We start from the raw sequence: 25,461 nt of genomic DNA on the forward strand, positions 1-25,461 counted from the left end.
ACATCCTCTTCCTGCCAGAAAGTAAAGCTTGAAAAACTGGATATCAAAAGCTTGAACGATGCAGATGCTTTTGAGCTGAACTGTTAGCCTTTTTGATATTAAGAAAGAACATTTTACTGCATGTCTGCTTTACTTGTTTCCCTGGCTTTTGCCCAGAGGTGGCTGTATTTCACTGATACTGCAATGTCTTTTTATTAAGGGGCGTAATTCAAACTGCATGCACCCTCTTGAAGAAAAACAATATTCATTTGGCCAAGAAAGTACATACCAGATTTGAAAAAAATAAACTAACACAGACAGGTGCTTTTCAACAAATAGGAGATAATGGGTACTTTCCACCTCCTCAGACTGAAATGACAATTTCAGATCCTATGATAGAAAATTGGGATCAAATGTGCTCACAGGTCATGGAAATATCTACAGTCTGTCAAAGCAACTACCAGGGAAAAGCCCTGCCATCAGAAAGACATCAGCTCTGGAACAGCCTCAGAAGCCAGCCTTGGAGCTGACATGTTAGGCAAAAATGCAAAAACTCTTGGTAAGCAGTTCATACGTCATCAAAAATGGGCTTCTTCAGTCTGGGCTGGAGAAGTCAGGCCTGGAAGAGACAGAAACCCAGCCCCATGAAAGAGGGAGGACAACAGCTAGAAAGAAAAGGCCACCAGGAGGGAAAATCGGTGAGAAAGCGAAATACCTTTTTTGAAGGCTAGCTCAAGAATGGTTATTTGTTGAAGTAAAGTAAGTTGCTATCCTTATATTGCACTCCCTATATGCAATAGGAAGAAATGATGCCGAAGCGGAAAGAGGGGAGCAGAAGTAGGAAGGGACAAAATATCATATGAACACAAAACAAACAACAAAAAAAAAACCCAAAAAGTAGCTGGAACAGAGCTTCAGTTGACTAATTATCAGTCATCTGTTCAATAAGAAGTGGCAGGGAGAGGAAGGAAAAACTCTCAACTAACCTTCCATATTTCAGAACACCAAAAAGAATCAAGACATTTAAATTTTACTGTAAGATGGGTTTAATTTTTGTAAACTACCCAAGCCTCCGAATTCTTCAGCACACAGGATTGTATTTACATTTTAAAAACTGGCCTGTATGGAGTTCTTAATTGTCCCAACCCCTTCCAAATTAAAGCCTAACTGCCTAACAATATAAAGTTCCTAATAAATAAGTTATGCAGGAAATATTGCCTTTGTTATTTTCACACTGAAAAATATATTCCATATTGCAGGGATAATGAGAGTATAAAATATTAACACTACATTTTTCTATACCATTCTGCATAATTAACTATGCAGCTGTTCATTCATTCAATCAGCCCCAACAACCAAATTAATTTGCAATCAATTTGCAGGAGATGCACTGGAGCAGACTGCATTTACTACAGAAGCAAGCGAAGCTGCTTGCATGCCACATACCACATCAGTGACACAAGGTGCCCAACACTAAGAGAAGCAATGGGGGATTGCAAACCAGCATTTTCAAAATAGATGAGAAAAAGCATTCATCACTAGCTGCCTTATAGTAAGAGTATGGGTGTTTTCAGACGGGTCTCATGGTATGTCAGTGCTCTCTGATGGTCTCCTGTCCTTCTCAGGCTCATGCCAAAAACTTGAAGGAGACAAAACACAAAACATCCCTAAGCTTTACAGCTCCTTTGTATTATTTTTATTAATGCAGCGTTACAGCCCCAGCACTGACAGGGGGTCCCACTGTGCTTGTGCAATCAGTTCTCCAAAATACTTGTATTTGAAAGAAACACACCAGGCAAAGACCAAGCAGAGGAAAGCACAGGAACGTTAGGTTCTTCAAACAAGGTCACACAGTAGGCTGACGGTGGAACCAGTAGCATCACTAGTTGCTGAATGCAATGTCATATCTACTTTACCAGATGCTCCACTAAGCCGTGACTTCGCCCTTTTCAGTTTTTAAAAATATATCCCATTCAGGTTTTTATACCTCATTCATCATCATAAAAATGTGATGAGCAATGAAACCAGCTGCTTTGATTGTGGTTTCTTATTTATTCAATTTTGCAGAGTGGCAAAGGAAACATTGCTTAATATATATATGGTGTCATTCCATCTGCCCCTAGGTTACAGGCCCTGCACCTCCCTGCTGTGCTGGCCTGCTGACAGTGGGAGTTAATGGATGACAATGCAGCAAAGTACTTCTGATTAGCTAAAAACTGATGGCTCAACTGTTTTTATATGAATTTAGTACAGAGGAATCATGCCACAATAAAAGCTCTGAGAGTGCAATTCTCGGTTTGATCATACAGAAATGGATCATGGGCAGTGCCAATGCAAGCTTCCCTCTTTTATGCTGGGAGAGTGGGCAAAACCAACACACACACAAAATTACAAACCCCACGGATGACTAGTGCATAGAAGGACATTGTTTCTCTGCTCCTCATCTTAAACTTGTCTGCTGAGGCTAGCAAGAAAGATGATAATTTCTTGTAGGAAGGCTTATGCAATAAGATACCATGACAGATCTGAGGAAATGCCGGTGAAGTGGCTTTTCTGAACTTCCTACTGCTACCAACCTAGATGAGTTTTGGGTAGGAAAGATTGCTTATTCTGTTACCATCAGTCCCAGCCAAAAGGAATCTACTTAAAACAAGAACCTGTGGTACAATTCCCACACAGTCTGTGCCTATAAAAAATGTTTATGATGCCAGTTCCAGTTAAAGCAATCAGAAATTCTATGACTTAGGTTCAAGTTACTCAAACAATAGGACAGGATTCTTAAACCATTTAAAATAAGAGGTTATTCTTTCTTAATAAATTGACTCACTCATTATGAGTTATATCTCACAATGATTTAATTCCTTTTCCAAAAGGAGGAGAAAAGAAAAGAGGCAAAAAGAAAAGAGGTAAAAAGAAAAGAGGCGAAAGGCAAGGAAATAGAAATCAAGTGGTAAAGTAGCAAAATTCGCTCCAATAAACACAAGTGTACCGCAAGCAAGAGCTTTTTCCTAACTATATAAATCACAGCTTTCCAACTGGATCTTAATCTATATGTCATATATTCTTTGTGTATTCACAAACTAGTGTAGAAACGTAAACATCTGAAATCATCACGACTACCCCGAGTTGTTGAATATTTGGAAGAGTAGTTATGACACAGCGCTCTCATCTGTCAGCAACAGATATTCAGTAAAGAATTCTAGATAGAGTTCTTTGGTAGCTTTCACTTGCTTGTGGAATTAATTTTTTTCAGTTCAGACCTTCATACTACTAGACATAAAAATATTTTTTAAATGCTATTATAGTAACATAGACATAAAAGGACATCCTTAAGCTAAGATCCGTGCCCTGGAGAGCCATTTAAAAGACATCTCCTTCAGAAGGGCCTACAGGTCACAACTCAGAAAATGGTTCCCAACATCCACAACCAAAGTTCATTCCCTTATTGAATGCCCAAAAGGTACAGCCAAAACATGTGACAGGATGAGCGCAGCCCCAAGGTAACAGCAAGGTTATTGCCAATGTGATGGGTCTTGGTCTTAGGAAAGACTATAGTGGGTCGTGTGTCCACTAGAGCACACACTACAGACGCACACTGCAACATCAGCACCCTTTAGGTCCCTAAATCAATACCATCGCCCTTCAAAAACATCAATAACCACCTTGTCAATATCTTGCACATTCCAAGGTTTGTCAAGACATGTTCCTTTCATTTCCTTTGTCTTTTATGTATTTTTCTTACCTGACAGCCATAATAAAACATTGCTGATAGGCTGAAATCTACTACATTCACTTTCTAGCTATGGTTTTACAGCTCATTTTAAATGCCCAAAATAAATTTCACATAGAGACTTCCCTGCACAATTCAACTCATAATGATGCACTGTAGAGTATTAGGAAGACAGAAATTGCAGCAGATAATGAAAGTCTTTGTAATGCTATTAGGTGAATATGGAAACATGATCAAAGAGAGCATAAAAATCTGTTGTTCAATAAGATAAATAAAACGTTAATTGTAGGACTGCCTTTTCAACGGTACTGCCCAAAACCTTTTCACAGTGGAACAGGTGTAAATAAGGATATAATAGGAGGACAGAAGAGCTGCACAGGTATAATTGAGGGCAGTCTATTTTGATTGCAGAACCTGCATCACTCAGGATGATGCATTAGCCAGAGAAAGCACAGCTAGACATTAGATCCCAAGCTGAGTTCACTGGGCTAATAATTAGAAAGCCATTTCTTTTTTTGTTTTCACTTGGAAAGAGAGCAAATTTGATATGGAAATCACAGACTCAATAACTCCATCCCTTGGGGCCATTTCTACAAAGTCACTTTTCAAAGCAGAACCACAATATAAGACCATCTGGAAGTGCAAGTTGCTGCAGAATACAGTTGCTCACTTATTAAGCAGCACTTCACACCAAGAAAGAATTTCACTGGGGCACCAGACTCTATATTGGGGTTTTTTTTTTTGCTTTTTAAATTATTTTCAGGAAATAGGTGAAATGAGTTTCACCTACAAGTCCAAAGAGTTTGGAAACAAATGCCCATACTTGTTTTCTCACACTCTGTGAGCCACACAGGGTCTGGAAATTTTACTTTCCTGAGTGGTATGTTGTTCACTGCATCTGCCTTAAAAGAATCTCCTGCTCTTTGTAGTTTGGATTTTAACCTTAGTGTAGGAATGCACCTTTGTATAAATGCCCAAAGCACCATGCGGTCACTGTGCACTGATCACTACTGACAGTCAGTGGGCTTGTACAACCGGGTTTTAGCCTGAATACGTGGCTTTTTGTGGGTGCAGGCAGAAACAGCTGTGCCACCAAAGAGAGGATTTTCCTGACTCCCTGAGGTTTGCCAAGTGTCATGCTGTCCGTAAGGCTCACCCAAGTGCTCTCACCTCCAGCTGCCGGCCACTGACCTGGACTCACAACCTCCTCACGCAGTGCTGTGACTTCACTCCCTCCTCAGGCTGCATTTGGAGTAAGGAGTTCCAGGATGTTCAGCTAAGGTATCCAACCAAATTTAAGCAGTCAGAGCAGTCTGTTTCTTCATTTAGCAGTTCGTTATTGACAAAATGGGGCAAAATATCCCAACATCTCCAAAAATGGGCCTACTTGGGTTTCAGCATGCAATGCTGAGAGGAGTTAACAGTGCAGTTAACATCAAATAATGCCGTTTGTTTTGCTGTGGTGAAGCAATAACAACATGGTGATGCCATTGGGAACAATGGCAATTACACAGCAAGTCGCATTAGCACTACCATATCATTACAGCTTGATAATATGCAATCAAAACTTTATTAGCAATCATCATCAGCATCTATTATTCATTGCTTAGATCAAGTTAAGAACGGAAAGGCTGCATGCATACCAGAAATAGGACTCTGAGCCAGCCTAAGCACAGGGTTGGAAGCCAATTCCATGGCCACAGAGTGCTGAGTCACTGCATAACCTTCAGCAATCAGCTACCATCTCAGGTGCCATGTGAATAAAATGGAATAATAATAAAAATAATATATATCTATTTCCAAGAGACATCATTAAGATTAATTATCTCAGGTGTGCAGATAATCATTAGTATTAACTTCTCAGTAGCTACCAATTCAAAGTTAAAATATCTGATTGTAAGATTCATGTACATACATCTAAAGCTGCAGGCATGCAATGTATGCAAGCAGGCACCTGAGGCTGTAAAGTATGTGCACCTATATATTTATACACAAACTGGTCCATAAAGCATATGAAAACACATACTCAAGTATCTGTTATCTTAAATGGTCTGTTTGATTCAGGTCCTTCATACTGTAAACGTGCTGGATAAAGATGCGTGTGGACTCTTGACAGGAACAGCGCTAGTATGCAAAGTATCTTCAATATATGCACAAACTGTGAAGATAATTTTAGTATCTGAATTTTAAGTTTTAGTCACAGTATCAGATTTTTCGTTATGCTAATGAGGCCTAACACAATAACCAACCTGTATTCCCAATATGTACTGTAGAAACTCTAAAAATAAGCCTGAAAACAATCCTCTGTTCCTTCTCAATAGGTTATTTTAATTTATATTCAAGAGGCAACCAATGCCAGCTCTGTTTACTTCCCTACATTATTTTGAGTCAAATAACTATGCAATTTACTCCAACCTTAACAATTACTTAATAGGCAAATTAGCAAAGTATCAGAAATAGCTGACTAGAGAAGCACACCCTGGTGTTTTCTAACTGCATGCTTCCACTGAGATTTATGCCTCTAACTCTTCAGTGTAACCAGACATGGCTGCTACTAGTAAAAAGTTGTTAAGACTTCCATTATTCAACACCATTTTCCCTGTTTATTCCACAATCAAAAGATTCCAAGGTAATTAAAATTTAGGCCTCCCAGTCCTGTAACCTGACCTGTGTGGGCAGGCATAAATTACCTACACAAATTAACAATGCTCTGCAGAGGCACAGAAATTCATCACCTAGATCCACTTCCAAAAAAAAAAAAAAAAAAAAAAGAAAATCTATCTTCTTTGCATAAAGCTGCCGCCAGGCGGGGTGGTTTTCCCCACCATTTGCATTACTCTTAAAAGTCTGACTGCAACTCCAAGGTCACTAAGAACAAATAAGCATCACTGGACCACTGAGTCACCCTTCCCTTCTCATTCCCTGTTCCACTAAGCAAGGAAAAAAACCAATTGTTTTGAGTGATGGGAAAAAAAGAAAGAGAGATGAAGAGGAAATATGTTTTAGAGGAAGAAAAGAAAGATGCGGTTTCAAGAAACAAAAGAACCGATAAATGCCAAGCTAGGATAATATTTACTGATTGGCAAGATAAAAGTGGGAGATTAACAACATTAAAAAATTAACCTGGTAGGGATTGATCAGGTTATGAAACAAGTTTATTTTCACTTAGAGACATAGAGAATATGAAGTGTCTGGTATGATCTAGCTGGGCAAGATAGGAAGAAGAAAAACATTGGATTGATTCAGGAAATAACTGGACAGGATCCACTCCCACTAGGGCACAGAAACCTCACAAAGATTAATGGCTCTTGTTCGCTGACAAAAATCCCTATAACATTTTTCACACCTGTTTTACTGTATATTTGTTCTGATGCAAATGAGAGGAATGCAAAAGAGAACCAAACAAAAAAGTTTAAAAATATATACATTGTGCATTCTGGGCAGGCTGCCAATGGGAGTACAACACCCCGACTCCATCAGCAAACATGGGGCCTCACCAATTTACACCCAACCATTTTACACAGAGAAAACCACAAAAGTTCCCTGACTTCACAGACAGTATTTATTTTTATTTTATTTAGTACAAATAATGAGCTACATCTCAACAGAGAGAGGCACTATTTGACGTTTTTGCACCAGTTGGTGTCATTTGTTCTTTTCCAGATCCAGGCACTTTGTAACTCCTCCAGTCTGACAACCACATGTGCCGCTTCTACGTCACAGTGGGCAGAGGCGGAGGACGGAGGTGAGCCCAGAGCAGAACATATCTAGGGATGGATCAGCTACCACCCCTGGCCCAAGTGCTAATCTTAAGCACTTGCTTCCTTTCAGCTTTTCCATCCTAGTTTTATAAACAACCAAAGCATCTGGTACATCTATTACTTGTAAGTAAAAGGGTCCGATTTCCGTATGATGCACACTAGCATCAATTTTATTGGAATGCAGTTCACACCAGTTCTTCTTTACACCAGCTGTCAGCAAGGTCTGAATGACCTTGTTTAAAGTGTTTATGTTCTCAAAAGAAAGCAACGTTATCCGAAGCCTGTTTTATGTTTATTTTGAAAGAGCAGAGAGTTTATTTTGAAGAGTCTGACTGAATAAGTTTAAAAGACTTCTATGATAGATTATATTGAAGCATGAATAGCAAAACTTGAAACATATTGCACATGTTGTACAGGCCAGGGGCATATAACAGGAAAGCAATGTGTGCTTACGCAGTCAGGGGAATATCCAAATTGCCATTTGGTTGTCTTCTTTGCACAAGATGTTGGACAAAAATTAAAACAGAAACAAATGTGCAATTAATTTCGCATCTTATAAGTTTAAAGGATAATTACAAATGAACCATCATAGCCCTAAAAAGGCCAATCCTGAGCTGCTACTAAGCAGTCTCCATTTGATCTTACTGTCTTTCCTGAACACCCTCTTTTTATGACTAGAAATTTCTTTTTTACTTGAAAATACCCTTGCGCTGCATGGACTGCTGCCCCTGGCCAGACTGTACTACTCAGCTCCTAGCGTGACAACAAGGTATTTGCAAAGATACGCTGCCACTATGAGAAATCCCACCAGGTTAAAACAATGCAGCCTCCTTCAAAACACGTAACAAGGCTGGTGTGCAGCATGTCCTGGTCACAGACTTTTCCCATTCCCTGTTCCCTTGCCCACTCCTTTCCTTGGATTGGCTCTGTCAAGCTCCTTACACACACAGGAGAAGGCTGAGTCCCCCATACAAGCTCTTGGGACAGTATGAAGTTTACAAGTACCTAAGCCACAAGGTATTAGATAGCCCATTTGTTTCTAGACCTGAAGCTTATGGGCTACATAAGAATTTTACATAAGACTCCTGTCATTTATGACAACTATTTAGATATCCCGGCAGACTATTTCAAGAACTATTTCTACTGCTACAGGTAACTCAGCAAAACTAGCACATTGCATCAATATTATATTTATTGATAACAGTGAAATACTTTCACTTTTGAAGTGTACATAATAGGTCTAGCAAAAATTTGTGGTGAAAGATTTATACAGATACACAGAAAATTAGAGCACAAAAAGCCCACTTAGCAAAACAAAATTAACACATGAGAAGATAACCAGTATGACTAGTATAACATAGGCTTACCCTAGCCCTGGTTTTGTGCTGATCTACACCTGAGCATGCAATTTGTGCACACACAGGCAACAAGCATATTGATGTCTCAATTCACGAATGTTAAGGAAATGAGAATCAATTTAGAAATTTATTTTGATTACTGCATATTCCCAGCTGTCATAAGACACAATATAACCGGCCGTGGTATTATATTTCATCCAATCATGACTGCAAATCAGGATTATTTACTAACCTCAACACAGCACTTGAGAGCAGTAAGAACTCCCAATAGACACATCCCAACGCAATAAGTATTTCAAAGTTTTTAAGTAACTTTGATGCAAAATTTCTAAGAAAAGGGAAAGAATACCATCTTGCAAAGTGGCATCAGGAAGGCTCCTTATACTTTCCATCATTGTTTGCCTCTACTGTTAAAACTCATTTCAAACTCTTTCTTATTGAACTGCAGGAACTGCATTTAAGGAAGAGAAGGAGTAAGAGCTGATGACAATCTGGATAATCTTGCTGTATTAGCATCCATCAGCTACCAACTCAACTCAGCAGCAGTTTGGAAAGGGAAAAGAGACAGATCTATTCTGAGAACACCAGGGAGGAAAAGTTGTAGGAAAAGCAGAGAACTAACTTACCTCCACAAAGAGCTCTCCAGCACTTTCCCCACGTCAGTATGATAATACTTGGTAAGGATCAGGATCACCTAAAAAGAAAATGAGAATAAATATATTTATATATTTAAACTGATGTAAGAAACAGAAATAGATCATGGGTGGCATTATTCTAGTGAACACAAAAGTGAGGCTCCTGAAAATCTGAACTGTATTTCACTTTATATTTACTTCTTACCAGTTTTGCTTTTAGACTGTTTTTTTTTTTTCCTTTCTCTTTCCGAGAAAAATGATTTCAGCACTCAAAGTTTTCTGCAAACCTGGTGACTTTGTGAAAGATTGCCCGTTTCACGTGAGCGGTGGAGTTGGAATAGTCACATAAATCCCCCCACCACATGACAGCCCCAAAGCCATTTGTATGACTTTCTCAGCAGGAAGAACCAATCTGGTTGCTAGTTTAAATTTAGGAGGCAACTCTCTTGGACATCTACAGATGCAATTTTTTTTTTTTTAATCCAAAGTGTTAAACTATGTTGATTAACTTTGATTATCCAGATACCAAATTCAGGCAGAAAATGAGCTCTGGTCTTCCCTACAAGATCAGAAATGCAACTTTCATGTCTGTCATTTTTCGTTCCCAGAAGTATCACTTTTTTTCCCTTCAAGAACCAGCTCTGTGCTTTGTAAATTACTCATCTACGTCACCAACAACCCACAGAATACACAAACAAATTTCATCCACAGAACATCTTCAACCTATGAGAAGAGTCAGCAGGAAACACTTTCCATTCGGTCAACATCTGACAAATTCACTGGTCAAACAATGTAAAGCACTAGTCCATGACTGGTGTATCAAGCTGAATGCTATGCTTTATATTTAGACCATTTAAAACAGATTTCTTTCACTTGCTGCCAGTCCATAAGAGTGGTTCTTACACCCACATTCCCATAGCAAGCCCACAGAGGTAGAATGGGAAGAACCCCTGGTTCCTTGCACAGCTGTTGGCTTTCTTTAATGCGGTCTTTCTTCAGTGTCAGTCTCCAACAGTCTGGAGCATCCTGTTATTTAGCTGGCACTTCCTCTGCTCCTGACCACCAGATGAAATCTCCAGCAAACAGCAACTCTGGGCATTCACTTTGATTATTCAGATAATTAATATGCTGATGATGCATTTATGCTGCAGCCTCTGTACGCTGGAGCTTGTGAGAGAACAGAATTCCAGACCATGGGTCTTATGTATGTGGCGTTTTGGAAATAACACAACGTTTTGCAGAACTGATCTATAATACTAGTCTCACTCAGGGTTATCTAAGCCTAATAAATTCACAAGACGTATTGCTGGATGTATATCGATATAAGTAAAAGCAGAACCAATCCATAATTCACAAATAGTATTAATCTCTCCTGTTCTCAAAAAAGCCACAATCTACCAGACCACTTTGTTGGAATTTGATGATTTATAAAAATAAAGGCTTGGTTTAAAATAAAGCAAGAAAGAAAAAAAAAATCTTTTACTTTTAAATAAGTTACTGCAAGACTACAAAGCCAAGAGAAAGAACCATTTCCCGAAGGAGGGAGTATCTGCTGATGAGATTCCTGGCTACAGCCCAAGCATGCTCCATCAGGTCAGCTATTTATTCTATTGTCAGTGTCCTAACTACAGGTTTCTGCTGGTGCTTGCAATTAAGGAGCAAAAGAAAGAAACTTCACTACTGGGAGCATCTATTGGCTCTAATTATTAAGGAAAACGTTTCAGACCATGCTTTTCTGAACAATTGAAATTCCTCTTAGGCCACAAAGAGATACAAGAATGCATATTTGGCGCATGAAAATAAAAAAGAAAATATCAAAAGACATAAGAGATTACACTTTGTTTCCTTACATTCATGCAGAACCAAAGACTGAATCCTGAACTTAGTAAGCCAACTTTTTTCATCCCTGTACACCATACAACTGTAACTTTTTAAATTCAGATGATTTTCAGCAACGTACGTTGAAGCCACTCTGCCACAGGGTAAGTCTGATGTTTTATTCCTGAATTAACCTGGTTATTATCACATGTGGAAGACCCTATTGGGTTACCCTCAATCCACCTGTTTTGAACTTAACCTTTATGGAAGTATCAACAAAGCACCTTCCAGATAAGCTATTTCCATAACTCAGCACCTCTCCTAAGTGTTAAAGACTTGCAGGAACAAGGAGTGGGCTCACTCTACTGCTCGGTAGCTGTAGTTCATCTAGGGGATGCACACACCAAATCAGAAAGCTACCATTGTTCCACACACTTCAAATGAATGGCTTTCAGGTAACTGCAAACTGCGTTTGGGAGCATACGCAGCAAGATGCCTTACTTACGCTGCAGGATTGGTGCCTTCATCTGAGTCATAGCTCTGAGAAACAGATGTCAGTATTTTTCAATCTGACTGATAAATTTGTTCAAAAATTAAAATACCTTATTTTGTATTTCAGAAGTATGAAGAACGACTTAGTAGGAAAAACAAAGCCATAATGAGCCATCTTTGAATTCTTAAACACTTAGGAGATTCCTGTCGCAACCTAAGAAGTACGAGGCTGCCGTGGGGCTGACTGCTATTTCAACTATGCCAGTGGATTTCATCCCAATATCCAAAAAAATGTAGGTCAGCTGTTTAACAGATTTTTCAGCATTTTCCTCTGGATTGTGGGCATCTTTTCAGGCTAAATAGTGCTCCTGCTAACCAGAACGGTGTATTTTCTCAATTAATAAACAGAACCAAAGAACAGGAGGAATCATTTCACAATAAAAACATAAAGGTCTTCGGGATCTCTGGATTCTCTGCATCATTTGTAAGAGCAGAGCCCTGTTTCACTGATTTCATTTCAATGGGACTCAATAATTAAAAGCATTTTACAGGTTGGATGGAAGCCAATGGTTCATACACACGGCTGTCCTAGTGAAAGCGCTTGGGTGGCCTGTAGACGAAGACAGGCTTGAAGCACAACAGCAACTGAGCAACGATCAAGGGTATGATTCTTAACCAGCTCATACTACCATTAGTCATGGACAGCTAAAATAAATCTAGCTTTTTTGTGTTATTATTTTATAGCTAAAATAAATGTAGGCAATGGAGGAGAATTAGACTCAAAAGTTTCTTTATTTGAAGATGGATTTATAGGGTCACCTAGAGATCTCCTACTCCATCCAGTCTCCTCTTTTATGAGGAGACTTGTGAAACCATTTAGAATCATTTCCTCTTAAATTTACCCACAGTTCTTTTGAGTTAGTCCCCACAGTATGTCAATGGAGGTAGCAACAATAATTCACTGTCATGTGCTAAGGATCTACGAAGACCTGATGGTGCTTCTGGTCAAATATACTTAGGAAAGGTATCCCTTTTGCCTTCATTACCCTAAAACAAAAGCTCCTAAGGATTCCTTCTTCCCAGATTCTTCAGAACGTGTTTGTTACCAATAACACCACCAAGGCCTTCCTACCTGCAACCCCTAAAGAAGGAAAACGTTAATGAAGCTCAAAGATTGTCATTTTGGTTGTTTGGGGGTTTTAAGTAAATACAAGTAAAATGCATACATACTTTGGTCCAAAATGAAGACATGGATGGCTGGTACAGATCCCTTGCTCAGTACTTGAGCATCATGGTGCTTACTACACCTTACAGCTTTCTGATTACCTTCCTGCTGCTTGCTCTGATACCAGTATCTTCTGCCCTTTTGCAGCAAGATGGCAGACCACTGCAGTTTCACCTCTCATCAGGAACATTAGAATAAACAGAGCATCATAGCTCCAGTTCCCTGCCACATTCCTTGCATAGAATTCAGGAGACAATATTTTCACCCTTTTCGTTCCAAGAAACTGTTTTATTTTGATACTACATGACAGACGTACACCAACCATGTCACACAGTACAGATTTAAAAGAAAAAAGGAAAAAAGAAAAGGAAAACTTTCAGCTTTTGTCATAAAAGTAGTGCTCTATTACTTGCTTCCTTACTAATGCCCTTGACCTCTCCATAAAGCCACAGTTAGCCAGTATTTCTCCATATCGGCCAAGGTATGGAAGATAAATCCCTTAGGATTCCAAAAGTCATATGCAATGTACATTGGAAGTAAGTTTTCAGTGGAAGTAATAACTGTAATTATGGTCAATTTGTCTGGGCTGGGAGACCTTGAAGTTCAGAAATTACCTCTACTTTTTCATCCTCCCCCCCACCTTTTTTTGGGGGGTGGGAGGGTGCACAGAGAGAATTTTGATTCTCCCGTGCCATTCACCTGCTTCCATAACTTAGTTCCTGCCTGGGTAGATTCTCACTGTTACGGTAGTTACAGCTCAAAACTGTTCTCCAAACAAAAGAGTTGTAGGAGTTTCTGACCTAAAAATCCTTTCTGGATATAGACCTGTCTTCAGTTTTCAGTGAACGATGGACAGGGAAAACAAATGGAAAATTCCACAGATATTATCCATGAATAATTAAAGTTAGAATGATCTACATTTTTCCTTTCTCCCTTTCTCTTGCTCTCTTCTGAAAATGCTTTGCAGCAAGGCTGGACCAAAAAGAGCAAACCTTCACTTTAAGAGATACAATATGCTTTTAATAATTTCCTAATAAAATTTTGGCTTTAAAGAAGCCCATTTTAATCCTCTCTTTGCATCACCATGTCACCTAAGAGGGGCAAGAAAGGAAAAAGGAACGAATTCTAGATCAATCACTTCCCTAGTGTTTATATTTTATCTTTGGGGTTTTTTTCCTTTTCTGTGAAGGATTTGCCAAGATCCTTCTATTTTTGATAAACACTGACTTATGGAAAAAGATTTTTTTTTTTTTTCCATGCTCCCTCCATCACGTTTTCTTTCATGGACCATTCATAACACAGATCCCTCTTTTTCTATCTACATGGAGATTCTTATGGATTAAGCTTTATTTGACTCCTGCCATTTGTGATTTGAAGGTTTTTGTGGGTTTTTTGCCATCTATTCAGAAGTTTAATAGCAAAATACTTATACTTTCAAACGTATAATTGCAAGTATGATTGGAAGTTTTTGTATTTTCCCAAGTTTATTAGGCAAGAGCACACTGTAAATACTTCTGGGCAGCCAGAGCTACCAGGAAAACACACTGCTCAGGCAGACTCAAGTGCCTGCAAACTTTTTAGCATCTGCTTAATTTAATTTATGTGAATGAACCCACTGAAATCAAGAGAAGTGTTTATGAGAGTCACTTGAACAAGCACTTAATACTCCCTATGACTGGAACATAAGTTGCTGTTTTGTTCAAGAACACAGCCTAACTCACCTCTCTTCATCTATTAAACTATAACTATTTCACTGTAAACTGTAACTATTTCAGGGAGATCAAGATGTTCTAGGCACAGCCTATTAATTTGTCACCACCACCCCCTGTACTTCCAAAACTTTCTTGACACCTAATAATCAAAAAACTCCCTAACAAATTATAGGCAACCACCTACTGCTCCAATCCCTCAAGCCATTTCCACTTTCGCAGCAGCGGGCTCTTCAATCATCATGCGAAGGTTGACATTAGTTTTCACATTCATTATTTAAAACAAAGACTCTTACAAAAAAAGTAAAAACCAAGAGATTATTAATATGAAGGTATATTACCACAGGTATATTATATGGATCAACTGCCATAATACCATTAAGAACTTCATAATAATTTGATTACACTGGAAGAACTGTAAATGGAAAAAGACCATTTAGGTTTACTCTGTTGCAGCATTATGACAAAAGGTGAAAAAGGAGACATTCAGACCATTACTAAATCTATTAAGAATTCACTATATAAGCTTCTACTGCTCTATGGTAATAAAGTTCATAAAAGAAACCCATGACTTAACATGAAAGACTTAAAGAATTAGATTTATAGTTCTTCCAACTAAATTGTATTGGAAGAAGAGAGAACTTACTGTGTATGAAGTCACTGACTGGACCAGTGCATTTGTCTTAAGCATTAGTAATAATTCCATACAGTGAATTTATTCATAATTCAAGGCAAGACACAATAATGGCTCAGTTCTTATTCTCTAAGAGGTATTTCTATCCACAAGAGCTGAATAAGTGCATAGTCTTAAAAGCGGTGGCTGTGACTGCTTCCGGATTCAAAACCATGTTAAATATAGTACTTTACGCATTGACCCTGCAAACATTTACACAGAAGAGTAACTTTAAGATATCTAATATATTTAATCCACTATCTAGCGCAGAACAGGATTATATTCTGTTAGCACTGTACAAACACAGAACAAAAAGACAACCTACTGCCTTCAGGAGCCTACAATCCAAGTTCAGAAAAAGAGAAGTCTTCACATCATCAATTGATATGAGATTTTCAGTGCAAGCTCCTAAGAAAATTACATTTATGTGATGGCACTGCACATACACTGTATGTGTGTGTATATATATATATATGCTTTTGGATGCTCATCCCTACTTTATAGTTCTAAATCCACTGACTGATTTCAATCGTATTTGAGAGAGAAAGACAGCCATGTGGCTGAAGTAGCCATACCAGTTCATACCACAGGTCCATCTAGATCAGTAACCTGTCTCCAACAGTGGCAAATGAAAAATACAAAAGTATAAGAACGGGGGAAGAACATAAATAAAGATGCTTCCCAAATATATTTTCCAGCCTTCAGCAATTTGCAACTCAGGCAGTTGGGCTGTTTTTAGCAGTTGACTGCTTGGATAAGTGCAGGCTTCTAGGTGGTACTGCCTGACCCATCAGCACAACAATAGAGAATATCATATTTGTAACTTTTAATGTTTAGTCTTCAAAAATCAAAGCATATGTAAAATTGGTCAATCACTCTGGATTGCTGCTACTCTAACATATTCATGTTGCTACTCGTTTCTATAATCATTAGACGCAGCTCAGATTTCTGGGCACGCTGCAGATGCAGAGCTCGCTCAGGTGAACAGGAACTCAATTTGAAGGCCACAGAATTACAGAGCCCAAAATTCTAGATAAAATCCATGGCTTGGGAAACAGTGTCTAACATTTTAACTACTTGTTCAATTAAACTTTCTGTTCTTTTTCAAAGAGCCCAAAACAATGTCACCTCTGACACAAAAATCTCCAGTTCTCTGCCATTGCCTTTTTCTACAAAACCAGAGTATTTTTTTTAGGTTTAAATATTTAACATAGCATTTGATACGCTCTTAAAACCACATCTGCAGACATGCCAAGAGAATAAATTTCTAAAGCATGAAGCAAGAATATTTTTTTCCTAGTCTGGCTTGACTCCTAATTGTAAATTTTTTTTTAAATATAGACTGGCTTTACTTATCTCCTCTAATAATGTATTCTAAATTAAATTAACAATCCTTCCTGCAGAAGCAAACCTGTTGTGTGAATATTTGGAAGCAGAGCTGACATCCAAAGAAGACATATGTAAAACATCTTTACTCTCTTCCGGATATTTCAGGAATCCAGTATTATGGATAAGCAATTCACCTTGGTCATCAATATTATATAGTTACTCACTACCAGAAAAGAAAGATCAAATTTTAAGTGCTGTTTGTGAAATATTCCTGGTCTGTCATGCAATGTTACTGCCCAATAGTAAAACATAAAAATTGAAAGTGAGCTTCTAGTCTGCACCACTAAATCCTTTTTCAAAGCCAGAGGTTTGTGGGGTTTTTTTTGGTTTTTGGTTTGGTTTGGTTTGGTTTTTTGGGTTTTTTTTTTTAACATTACCACATAAAAATAATTATGCTTTTTATTTCAAAAAAGACATTATTATGCAAGACACATGGAAACATCTGTGGAGGATACCACAAGCTGGGAAAACTGTTCATTTGATGCAGGGCCGTTGGCAGATATGGTTACTCTCCCTCACAGCTGCTCTGTCTTCACCAGAACCACAGGATTAAATATCACTGTACCAGATAACATCATATTTATCAGAGGTTGCATCAACCTACACTGACCTCAAAACTACATTTAATTATCTCTGAGAATGGCTTACAGTGTTCAAATAAGACCTAATTGCCTACCATAAAGAGGCTTTATAAGACTGCATATGGGAGCAAGGACTTTGATGCTGCATCAAGATCAGCCAAAGAGTCACAATGTTTAATATCCTTCTTATCATGAATAAGGCCTGGACTTTGTATTTCCTGAATATTGTAGGTACCTGAATTTGTTCTTTATAAATGAGGAAGATAAACATGGCCACATGATCTACAGAAGGGGACAACAGCACACTCCTACCTGAAAGGCGCACTGCCAGGACAAACATGCTAAAGATCAAGGCAGTTATATTACAGTGACAGAGTGATGCTGATTAATATTTTAGTCAGAAGACCAGAGACAAAGCAAAGGCAGATATAAAACTTGTTTCACACCTTTTGCCATATGGAGTGTGTGCGTTGCATTGAACAGCATTAACGTGCTCTGGGTACTTTAACACCTCTTATTCCAAAGACAAAATCAGGCCTGGACAATGACATGGGACAAGAGGAAACAGCCTCAAGTTGCACCAGGAGAGGTTTAGATTGGGTATTAGGAAAAATTTGTTCACAGAAAGTGTTGTCAAGCATTGGAACAGGCTGCCCAAGGAACTGTTTGAGTCCTCATCCCTGGAGGTATTTAACAGACGGATAGATGTGCTGCTTAGGGACATGGTTTAGTGGTGGACTCGGCCGTGCTAGGTTTACAGTTGGACTTGATGATCTTAAAGGTCTTTTCCAACCTAAACGATTCTATAATTCTATACAAACAGAGTGAGAGAAGGAAAAAAAATCAGGGGGTTGCCTAGTAAAACCGGAACAACATAAAACAGATCTGGCCCTGTTACTTCAAGTGCTGTCTAAAAAAAGTCCTCTAGTCCTCCAGCACGATCACCCTCCCAGTGGGGTGGGCCTGGGTGCCTCTCCGAGCAAGGACTATTTGCTCTGCAGCTTCACACAGGGACAGACTAGGCCCAATGCCACCCCCTCGCTGTCCTTTTAACTGGGAGGAAGTTGGTCTCTCTACATCTGTGTTTCATTTTAACTTTTTCACCCCTCCTTATCTTGCTAAAATAATTGATTTCAGCAGAAGTACCAACACGCTGCCTCCAGTATGGTGTGAAAGGGGACCATTCCCACTCAAATGCCGAGCCCGTCTGCTCCCTGTTGTCACATTCAGAATAAATCTGGAACATCTCAAATGACATTAACAGAATTCAGCTACTGTAAAATACTGGGAATGACCCCCTTTGAGAGGAAGAAGGATGAAAGCACATTTATCTTCAGCATTATCCCTGAAGCAGCAGAACTTCATATCTGTGCCAATGGAAAGGGCGTAAAGGAGCTGAGGGAACATCCAACTGGGTTAGGAGACTATTAGAAAGGGCTGGGGAGCAGTTGGGAAAATTGGTCAGGGGCCAAATATGTCAGAGAAAATATTGGAAGGGGCCGGGGGAGTGCTGGAGAGTTCTCCATATTCAGTCCAAAGCCAAACTAGGAGGTTTCCAATCTGTGAGCACTGAATTTTCGCCAGCTTTTTGTATTTCCTCACTCAGCCTCTGCTCTAGGTGTTCATTACTTTAAGAGCCATGGGGCCATTAAAGCTAAGTGGAATTATACAGCATTATCTGTGAAAAGAAACAGCTATTTCACCAGGCAATGTCACATCATTTTGGATCCCTAGCTAATGCCGTCCTGTCACATGGACACTATGCTTTAGTTTAACCAGTATGAAGAATATTAACACAATCAGTCATGTTAGAGCCAGGTTTCAAATTAGCCTCGCATTCCAATCTTAAACCTCTAATACATTTTAAATGACCTTCAGATCAAGTAGATACAAGCAGGAAAAGATTGTAGGCCCTGATAAATGAGGTCTGTATTTCTTTATTTTACTCCAGCAAAGACTTAAGCATTCGACAGATTCTTTGGAGACAGTTTTTCTATGTCAGCATTTAGCAGGCTATAGCTAGGGCTGCAAAGCAGTTTCAGTAACAAACTCTTAATGTGAAATTCTCCCCCTTAGAGACTGATGTTTTTCATGCTTCGTCTCTCCCCTGTGATTGCAGATTGTTTTAGAAGTATGTTAAGAACTTCTTTCTTCATGTTACGAGAGCTACTCTTTTCTGTCTTCATAGATATAAGGATAGGTACAACAGTTAAGCAGCACAAGACTTGGAAGGAAAATATTTTTATTTCATCTGTAGAACACTTCTGAACAGTTATCTCTAACACACCTTCTCATGGGTCTTTTCTGTAGAAATGCAGTAATTTCAGGTTTCTCACATCCCCTTAACATAAGATAGTAGTACTGCCCAGTTTACGGTTGGGAAATGGAGGCAGAGATGTATCACACTGATCTATCCCACCTAACTTTAGGATGTACCAGCCCCTAGGCACAGAGACAGATACCTCTGGAGATCAGTTTTTCCTATCTAAATCTGAATAGTCCTTTGGAAGTACTTTTTTTTCCTACACATTTATCATACTGAGGACCTACGCTTCCAGCTTGACCCTCTCAGACTGGATGAATCCATGCTTAAATGAGTTGCAACAGAAGTCTGGGCAGAGCAGAAAGCAACATATAAAAAGAGGCCAAACTGAGAAGCACTATCAACAGACACGCCATGAATTCTGTGTGCCACTAACCTTAAGGATCTTCTTTTCCAATACACAATGCTCCTAGACCCAAGTCTTATGTCCGTTCACGACCACTTACCGTAGCACTGGTACCCATGACTTACAGCAATGCACCAGCACTTTGCAGAACTAGGAGGTCTGAAGTAGATGTCCTATCTGACATGTAATATAGACCGTGCCAAAAAGTCAACATTTTCAATATGGGAAAAATTCATTTTTCCCCTTACCTGCCTTTCCACCAAGGAATAAATGGAAATGTGAGAAAAAATTTAGAAGAAACTTATGCAACTATATATCATCTGAGAAGGTTCAGCAGACTAGTTTTTGTAACTACTAAAAAAAACACATTTTATTTTTTCAAAATGGCATGTATAACTATGATATGTTTCATACCAAGGTACTTTATTACAGAACTTAATACTATTAAACAGTTAAAACTTCTGCACAGCGTACATGACATTTACTGTTGTCCTTCATTATATTGAGCATCTCTCTGGAACTGCTATTTATTTTTCCAATCTTTTTTTCTAATGAGTTTGTTCTATATTTGTATTGTAAATGCCTGTCTCTATTTATATTCTATTTCTGAAACCTACAGCATAGCCTTCTCTGTTTACAAGTCAATAGTCTTTTTCTTATGGAAATTACCTTATCCCAAAACAAAGAAAAAAATCTGAACCTTTTAATTCTTGCAAATTGTTTTTCTTGAGTTTGGGGTTTAACTGATGCCACGACAGAAAGGCACTAATAACCAGAGCGCAGAGGATACAGACCAAACCCAATGGCACATTTTCAGCTCAAGTTGTTAGCAAATGGATGTTTTTCTTCCTCCCTCCTCGCCCTTCCATACCCATGCATTTATTTTGAGCCTGATCCAAAGCCTATTTAAGTCAATGGGAATCTGGATTAAGCCCATTCTAAACTTATTAAAAGTAAATCAGATATTGAAATTTCTTTCATGAAGAGAAGGGTCCAATTTTGATAAAACCAGTATTTGCAAAAGTCTCGTACATTCTGTGCACAGGAAAAACAGCCACGCTGTATTTTCCACAAAATGCACCTAGCTGTACAAATTTATGACTTTAAATGCCAAGTTATAAGGGACATGAGACTACTCAAAGAGAACAGCTAGGGTTATACTTAATGATGGAAGCTTTTTTATTCTATAGTGGGAATTTACATGTCTGAAGATCTCTCTAAATAGACATTTCTTAAAGCAAAAGTTCACTCACAATATAGAAGAGAAAGTGAGCAGAGATAGACTACTGGAAATTACATCAGACCTATTTCGTCAATCCATGATCACCTACGTATGTTTATTTTTTTAAAAATACTGTATTTTGCAAGAATTTTACAAGATCAAAGGCCACGGGAAAAATATATCACCCACACATCTAAAACAACATTCAACTCCTTTAATTTCCCCACTTTGGAACAAAAAATATCTTTTTGTCAGCACAGAAAGAATATGCCAACCTCTGCCAATTCCATTCTCTTCTTACATAGGGCACTAGGCCTGTATTTTTCAACAGCAAGTAGAAGGGAAGAGATGCTTTCAATCCAGCCCAAGACATATCTTGTAGAAGTTTATTTGGTATTCAGTAAAATGAATAAAACTCCCATTCAAGATTACTCAGGCACCTCCTGAAGACAGAAGCATGTCAAAAGCTGATCAAGGTTTGGGGAAAAAAAAAAAAACAAAAACATCAAACTTTTATTTTCCCTGCCAATTCTTTAATGAACTCTCTTTTTCCCATTGGGAGAACAGTGACATTTCTTCAGGAAGAAGAGTGTCAAAAATAAGGAAACAAAAGTTTATTTCAGCTGAAATTTGACTTTCAGTCAAACGTGCAGATGGTATCCCAATGAAAACTCTTGTGCACTATATAGGAAAAACAGATCAAAATGGCTCAGGCTTTCTTTCAGAGACTTAAAATGAGCAAGCATAACGCATTGCAGTATTAGTGAATTAATACAGCATAGTTATTACTGCTATATGAAGAAAGAAATTATAAATTTTAAAGTTCAGTGCTGGGAGATGTTAACTCAGTCCAGAGATTTCCTACCTATATCCAGAAACCACCCAGCTCAGAGAGCTACCCACAGAAATCTATGCAATTTCAAGGGCATTGATTCTCTATCAGCAGGGAAAGAAATCAAGTCCCTTCCATATTCCCTGGTCCAGAGAGAGTGAAAGCATCCTTTAATCTCTGTGACAATAAATAGACAGCAATTTACCTGAAGTGAAATTTTTTGTAGCTTCCCTCTCCCTTCCCCAAGTCACGGCACAAGCAGCCTGAAGTGCATTTCTCAGGGAGGAGACATAACACATACCGCTCTTCATCAGTTGCACTAATTAACTAAGGCACAACAGGACAAAGATCAAAAAATTTTTGAACAAAAGAAAGAAGAGGTCCAGAGTATGGATGTAAAGGACAGAGAACTACAGTGAGAAAATAGGAATCATCAAATACCTGGAAAGAATGTGAATTCCCCATGAATAAAATAAAAAGGCAGTAAAAGTGCTACCAGAGAAATGCCTCAACCAGGAAGGGGAAAACAGATGCTCAAACACGTCAGTTCAGTTCTTTGGTTCCTATCCAACTCAAGCAGTGTCCATTTTCTCAGTGGGTTGAGCTGTTTGGAGAACTGTCAGTCCCTAAGAAATATTTACTCCTCAGTGCCTTAAGAGAAATAGCTTAGGAAAATGTGCAGGGTCTCTGATCACAGCTCAGGCAAGTCTTTGTTTTGGTTTTAGCATCCTGGTACCTAGGGTTGTCCTTCCTTTTTTTTTTTAAAATTTTCTCAGAGCAAAGAATCCTGGCGGGCTGTGGCTGTGCATGACCGGCTAATCTGAACAAGGACTGAGACACCTGCAAACTGAATACCTCACTCATCGTACCCAGGAGTGGCGTTATGACTAATAAGAAGCTTAGCCTGAAGTTTGTAAAATGGATTTGTGTCTAAAAATCAAGAATAGCTGCTAAGTCTTTCTTTTCTTTAAAAAAAAAAAAAAGCAACTTACATACTCCTCCCCGCACAAATCAATGCATTATAGATACATTCTTCTGGATCTGTCTTTAATTATTAATTACCATTCAGCTTTGCAGTGGCTCTCACAGTTATTTCACGCTGACAGACTAGAGAAAAGTGTCCATCCCACTTCAGCTATAAGAGCAGTAGGGGGATGGACAAAAGTAAAAAGGAGAGGAAAAGCAGTAAGCCTCCAAGACAATCTGTTTATTTTATAGTTTCAGAAGATGATGCTGTTTAAAATTTTATTTTCGACACCAAAGGAAAAGGACAGAAATAAAAAATTAAATAACTGCCTGTAGCTAAATGTTTCCTGTACAGAATGCTTAGAATTGAGCTACAAATCCATGGAAATATATATTTCTTAAAGGAAGTGCAACTACAACCTTAATTGCAGTAATGTTGAATACAGTAAAGTCCTCATAGCAGGAAATGGCAGATAATGGTCACAAAAGCTAAATGTTTTCTGCCTAAATTTATAATTAATCCAAGTGGATAATGGCTACAAGGTAAATGTTTACTAGGGTGGTAGTAAGTCTTTCCTGAACTAAAAAGAAATTGAAGAAAACGGGGGGGGGGAAGGGGGGGACGACACAACAAAAAACAAAATGACAACAAAAAAACAACCCCAAACCAAAAAAACACCAAGAATACATAGTTTTTACAGAAATAAAACAGTTTGCTTGCCAGCAGTGGCTCTCCTCAACCCCCTGAAGGAACACATGCTTGTTGGGGGTGCACTTGGGCAGGCGATACTGCAACTAGAGCCAAGAACGTGTCCAGGAGGAAAAAATATCTCTCCTGACCTCCTGCAGATTGATGCTCTGACGTGTCAGATAGTTATCAGCTTGCTTGAAATTTGCAGCCATTACGAACACTGGAACGACAACACTCAAATGGCCCTCGAATGAAAGGAATAAACTAAAGGCATCTCAGATACAAAGTCCAAAGCTAGAAGAGACCACCTGGTCCCTCCTGTCCAGCTTCCTCTCCTCCTTCCCTTCCAGACCCAAATCCATATAGCTCAGAAACATGCTTAAAGCACATCACTCAAAATACAGCTACCTACATTTCAAAAAACATACAGCTCCTACACCTTCCTCTAGTAAATAGTCCCAGTATTTATTTATGTGGACAGCCAGGTAATGATGACTTATTTCTCAACTAAATTTGTCTACCTTTCATCTTTAGCGATGGGATCTTGTCATGTCCTTGTATAGGAGATTAAAAGGCTCCTGCTGACAAATATATTCTCTATATATAAGTACTTATACACAGCAATCACATTACCTCTTGACCTTTTCTCTTTGATAAGATTAATGACTGGCCTCCCTACAGCACCTGGAACATTTTTTGTGGGTCCCCTCCCCACCCCTCACCCCTTATCTTCAGAGTATGTCCTCTAGAACTGGGGACACTTCTGAGGTGAGGGCACCAGATCTGAACAGCAGCAGCTACCAGAGGGAAAGGCAAGTTAATTTTCTGACTTGTACTTGATATACCCTTTATGGACAGCCCACAAACAGCTTACAGGAGCCTCATCACCGGTTTCCATGAATAGTGATTCTGGGATAAGCCAGCATAGTGCTGCTCTTGGAGAGCTATGTTAAATGTTTTGTTCTTCTTGGCAAACATGCCTAATAAAATTAGGGCATGCAGAGGGGGGATTAAATGAATGCAGATACATACAAAAATAATCAGCATTTTTTCATCCACGCCACCAGGTTCTCTCCAAGAATACAAGAACTTTCCAAGCCCAGACATTATTCATCACTCAGACTACAAGAGCTGTTTCTAATCTGTCTCCTCTTAGCATAATCTGTCTTAGCCTCAGGCTTTGTAGATCTACACCTACACCTCCAGCAATAATTATTCTAACTAGTCTCTGCTTCCCTGGGCTGATTGCCAGTAGAATCTAACTGATTTTCTGCAGAAGAAAGAGCAAGTTTGTCAAGAAAAAGTCTGCAGCCAGAGACAAGGGAGGGGGGAAGAGAAAAAAAAAAAAATACAAGAGAGAACAATCTTCCAAGTTCAGTTCACAAATACAGATCTGAATTTCAGCATCAAGAACAAACGTCATGAGCCCTCTTTGTCATACCAATTCACTTTAAGCACATGTTGAGCAAGCTACCCCCCCAAAAACCTTACACTGACTTCTTGGTTGCTACTTCCCAAAGCATCCTTTCACCCTGAGTCTTATATCTCTTTTTTTTTTTTACTTCCTGCTGTACAGCTCTTCACCTGACTGTATTAAAATGAATTTTGCTGGAACTTCACAATCTAATCAGCCATTTCCGATTATCCTTGCAACAACCTTCATTATTTTAGCAATTTTTGTGCCATCTAGAAACTTAACAGCAAAATCCACATCAGTGTCCATATCAGTGA

The 25,461-nt window shown here is 38.8% G+C and overlaps 1 protein-coding gene across 7 annotated transcripts in view; it reads right to left on the reverse strand.

The window, feature by feature from the left end:
• The window catches only part of SORCS2 (sortilin related VPS10 domain containing receptor 2), a 579,951-nt gene that overhangs the window by 384,415 nt on the left and 170,075 nt on the right, over positions 1–25,461 (reverse strand). For all 7 annotated transcript variants that reach the window (XM_087736562.1, XM_087736564.1, XM_087736567.1 and 4 more), the window contains exon 2: positions 9,455–9,522. In XM_087736562.1, the coding sequence (XP_087592688.1) occupies positions 9,455–9,522 (68 nt within the window). The remainder of the gene's footprint in view (positions 1–9,454; positions 9,523–25,461) is intronic.

This window comes from Nipponia nippon, unplaced genomic scaffold, assembly GCF_047370975.1.
Source record: "Nipponia nippon isolate SJK-2023a ecotype South Korea unplaced genomic scaffold, ASM4737097v1 scaffold_6, whole genome shotgun sequence".
Taxonomy (NCBI): Eukaryota; Metazoa; Chordata; class Aves; order Pelecaniformes; family Threskiornithidae; genus Nipponia; species Nipponia nippon.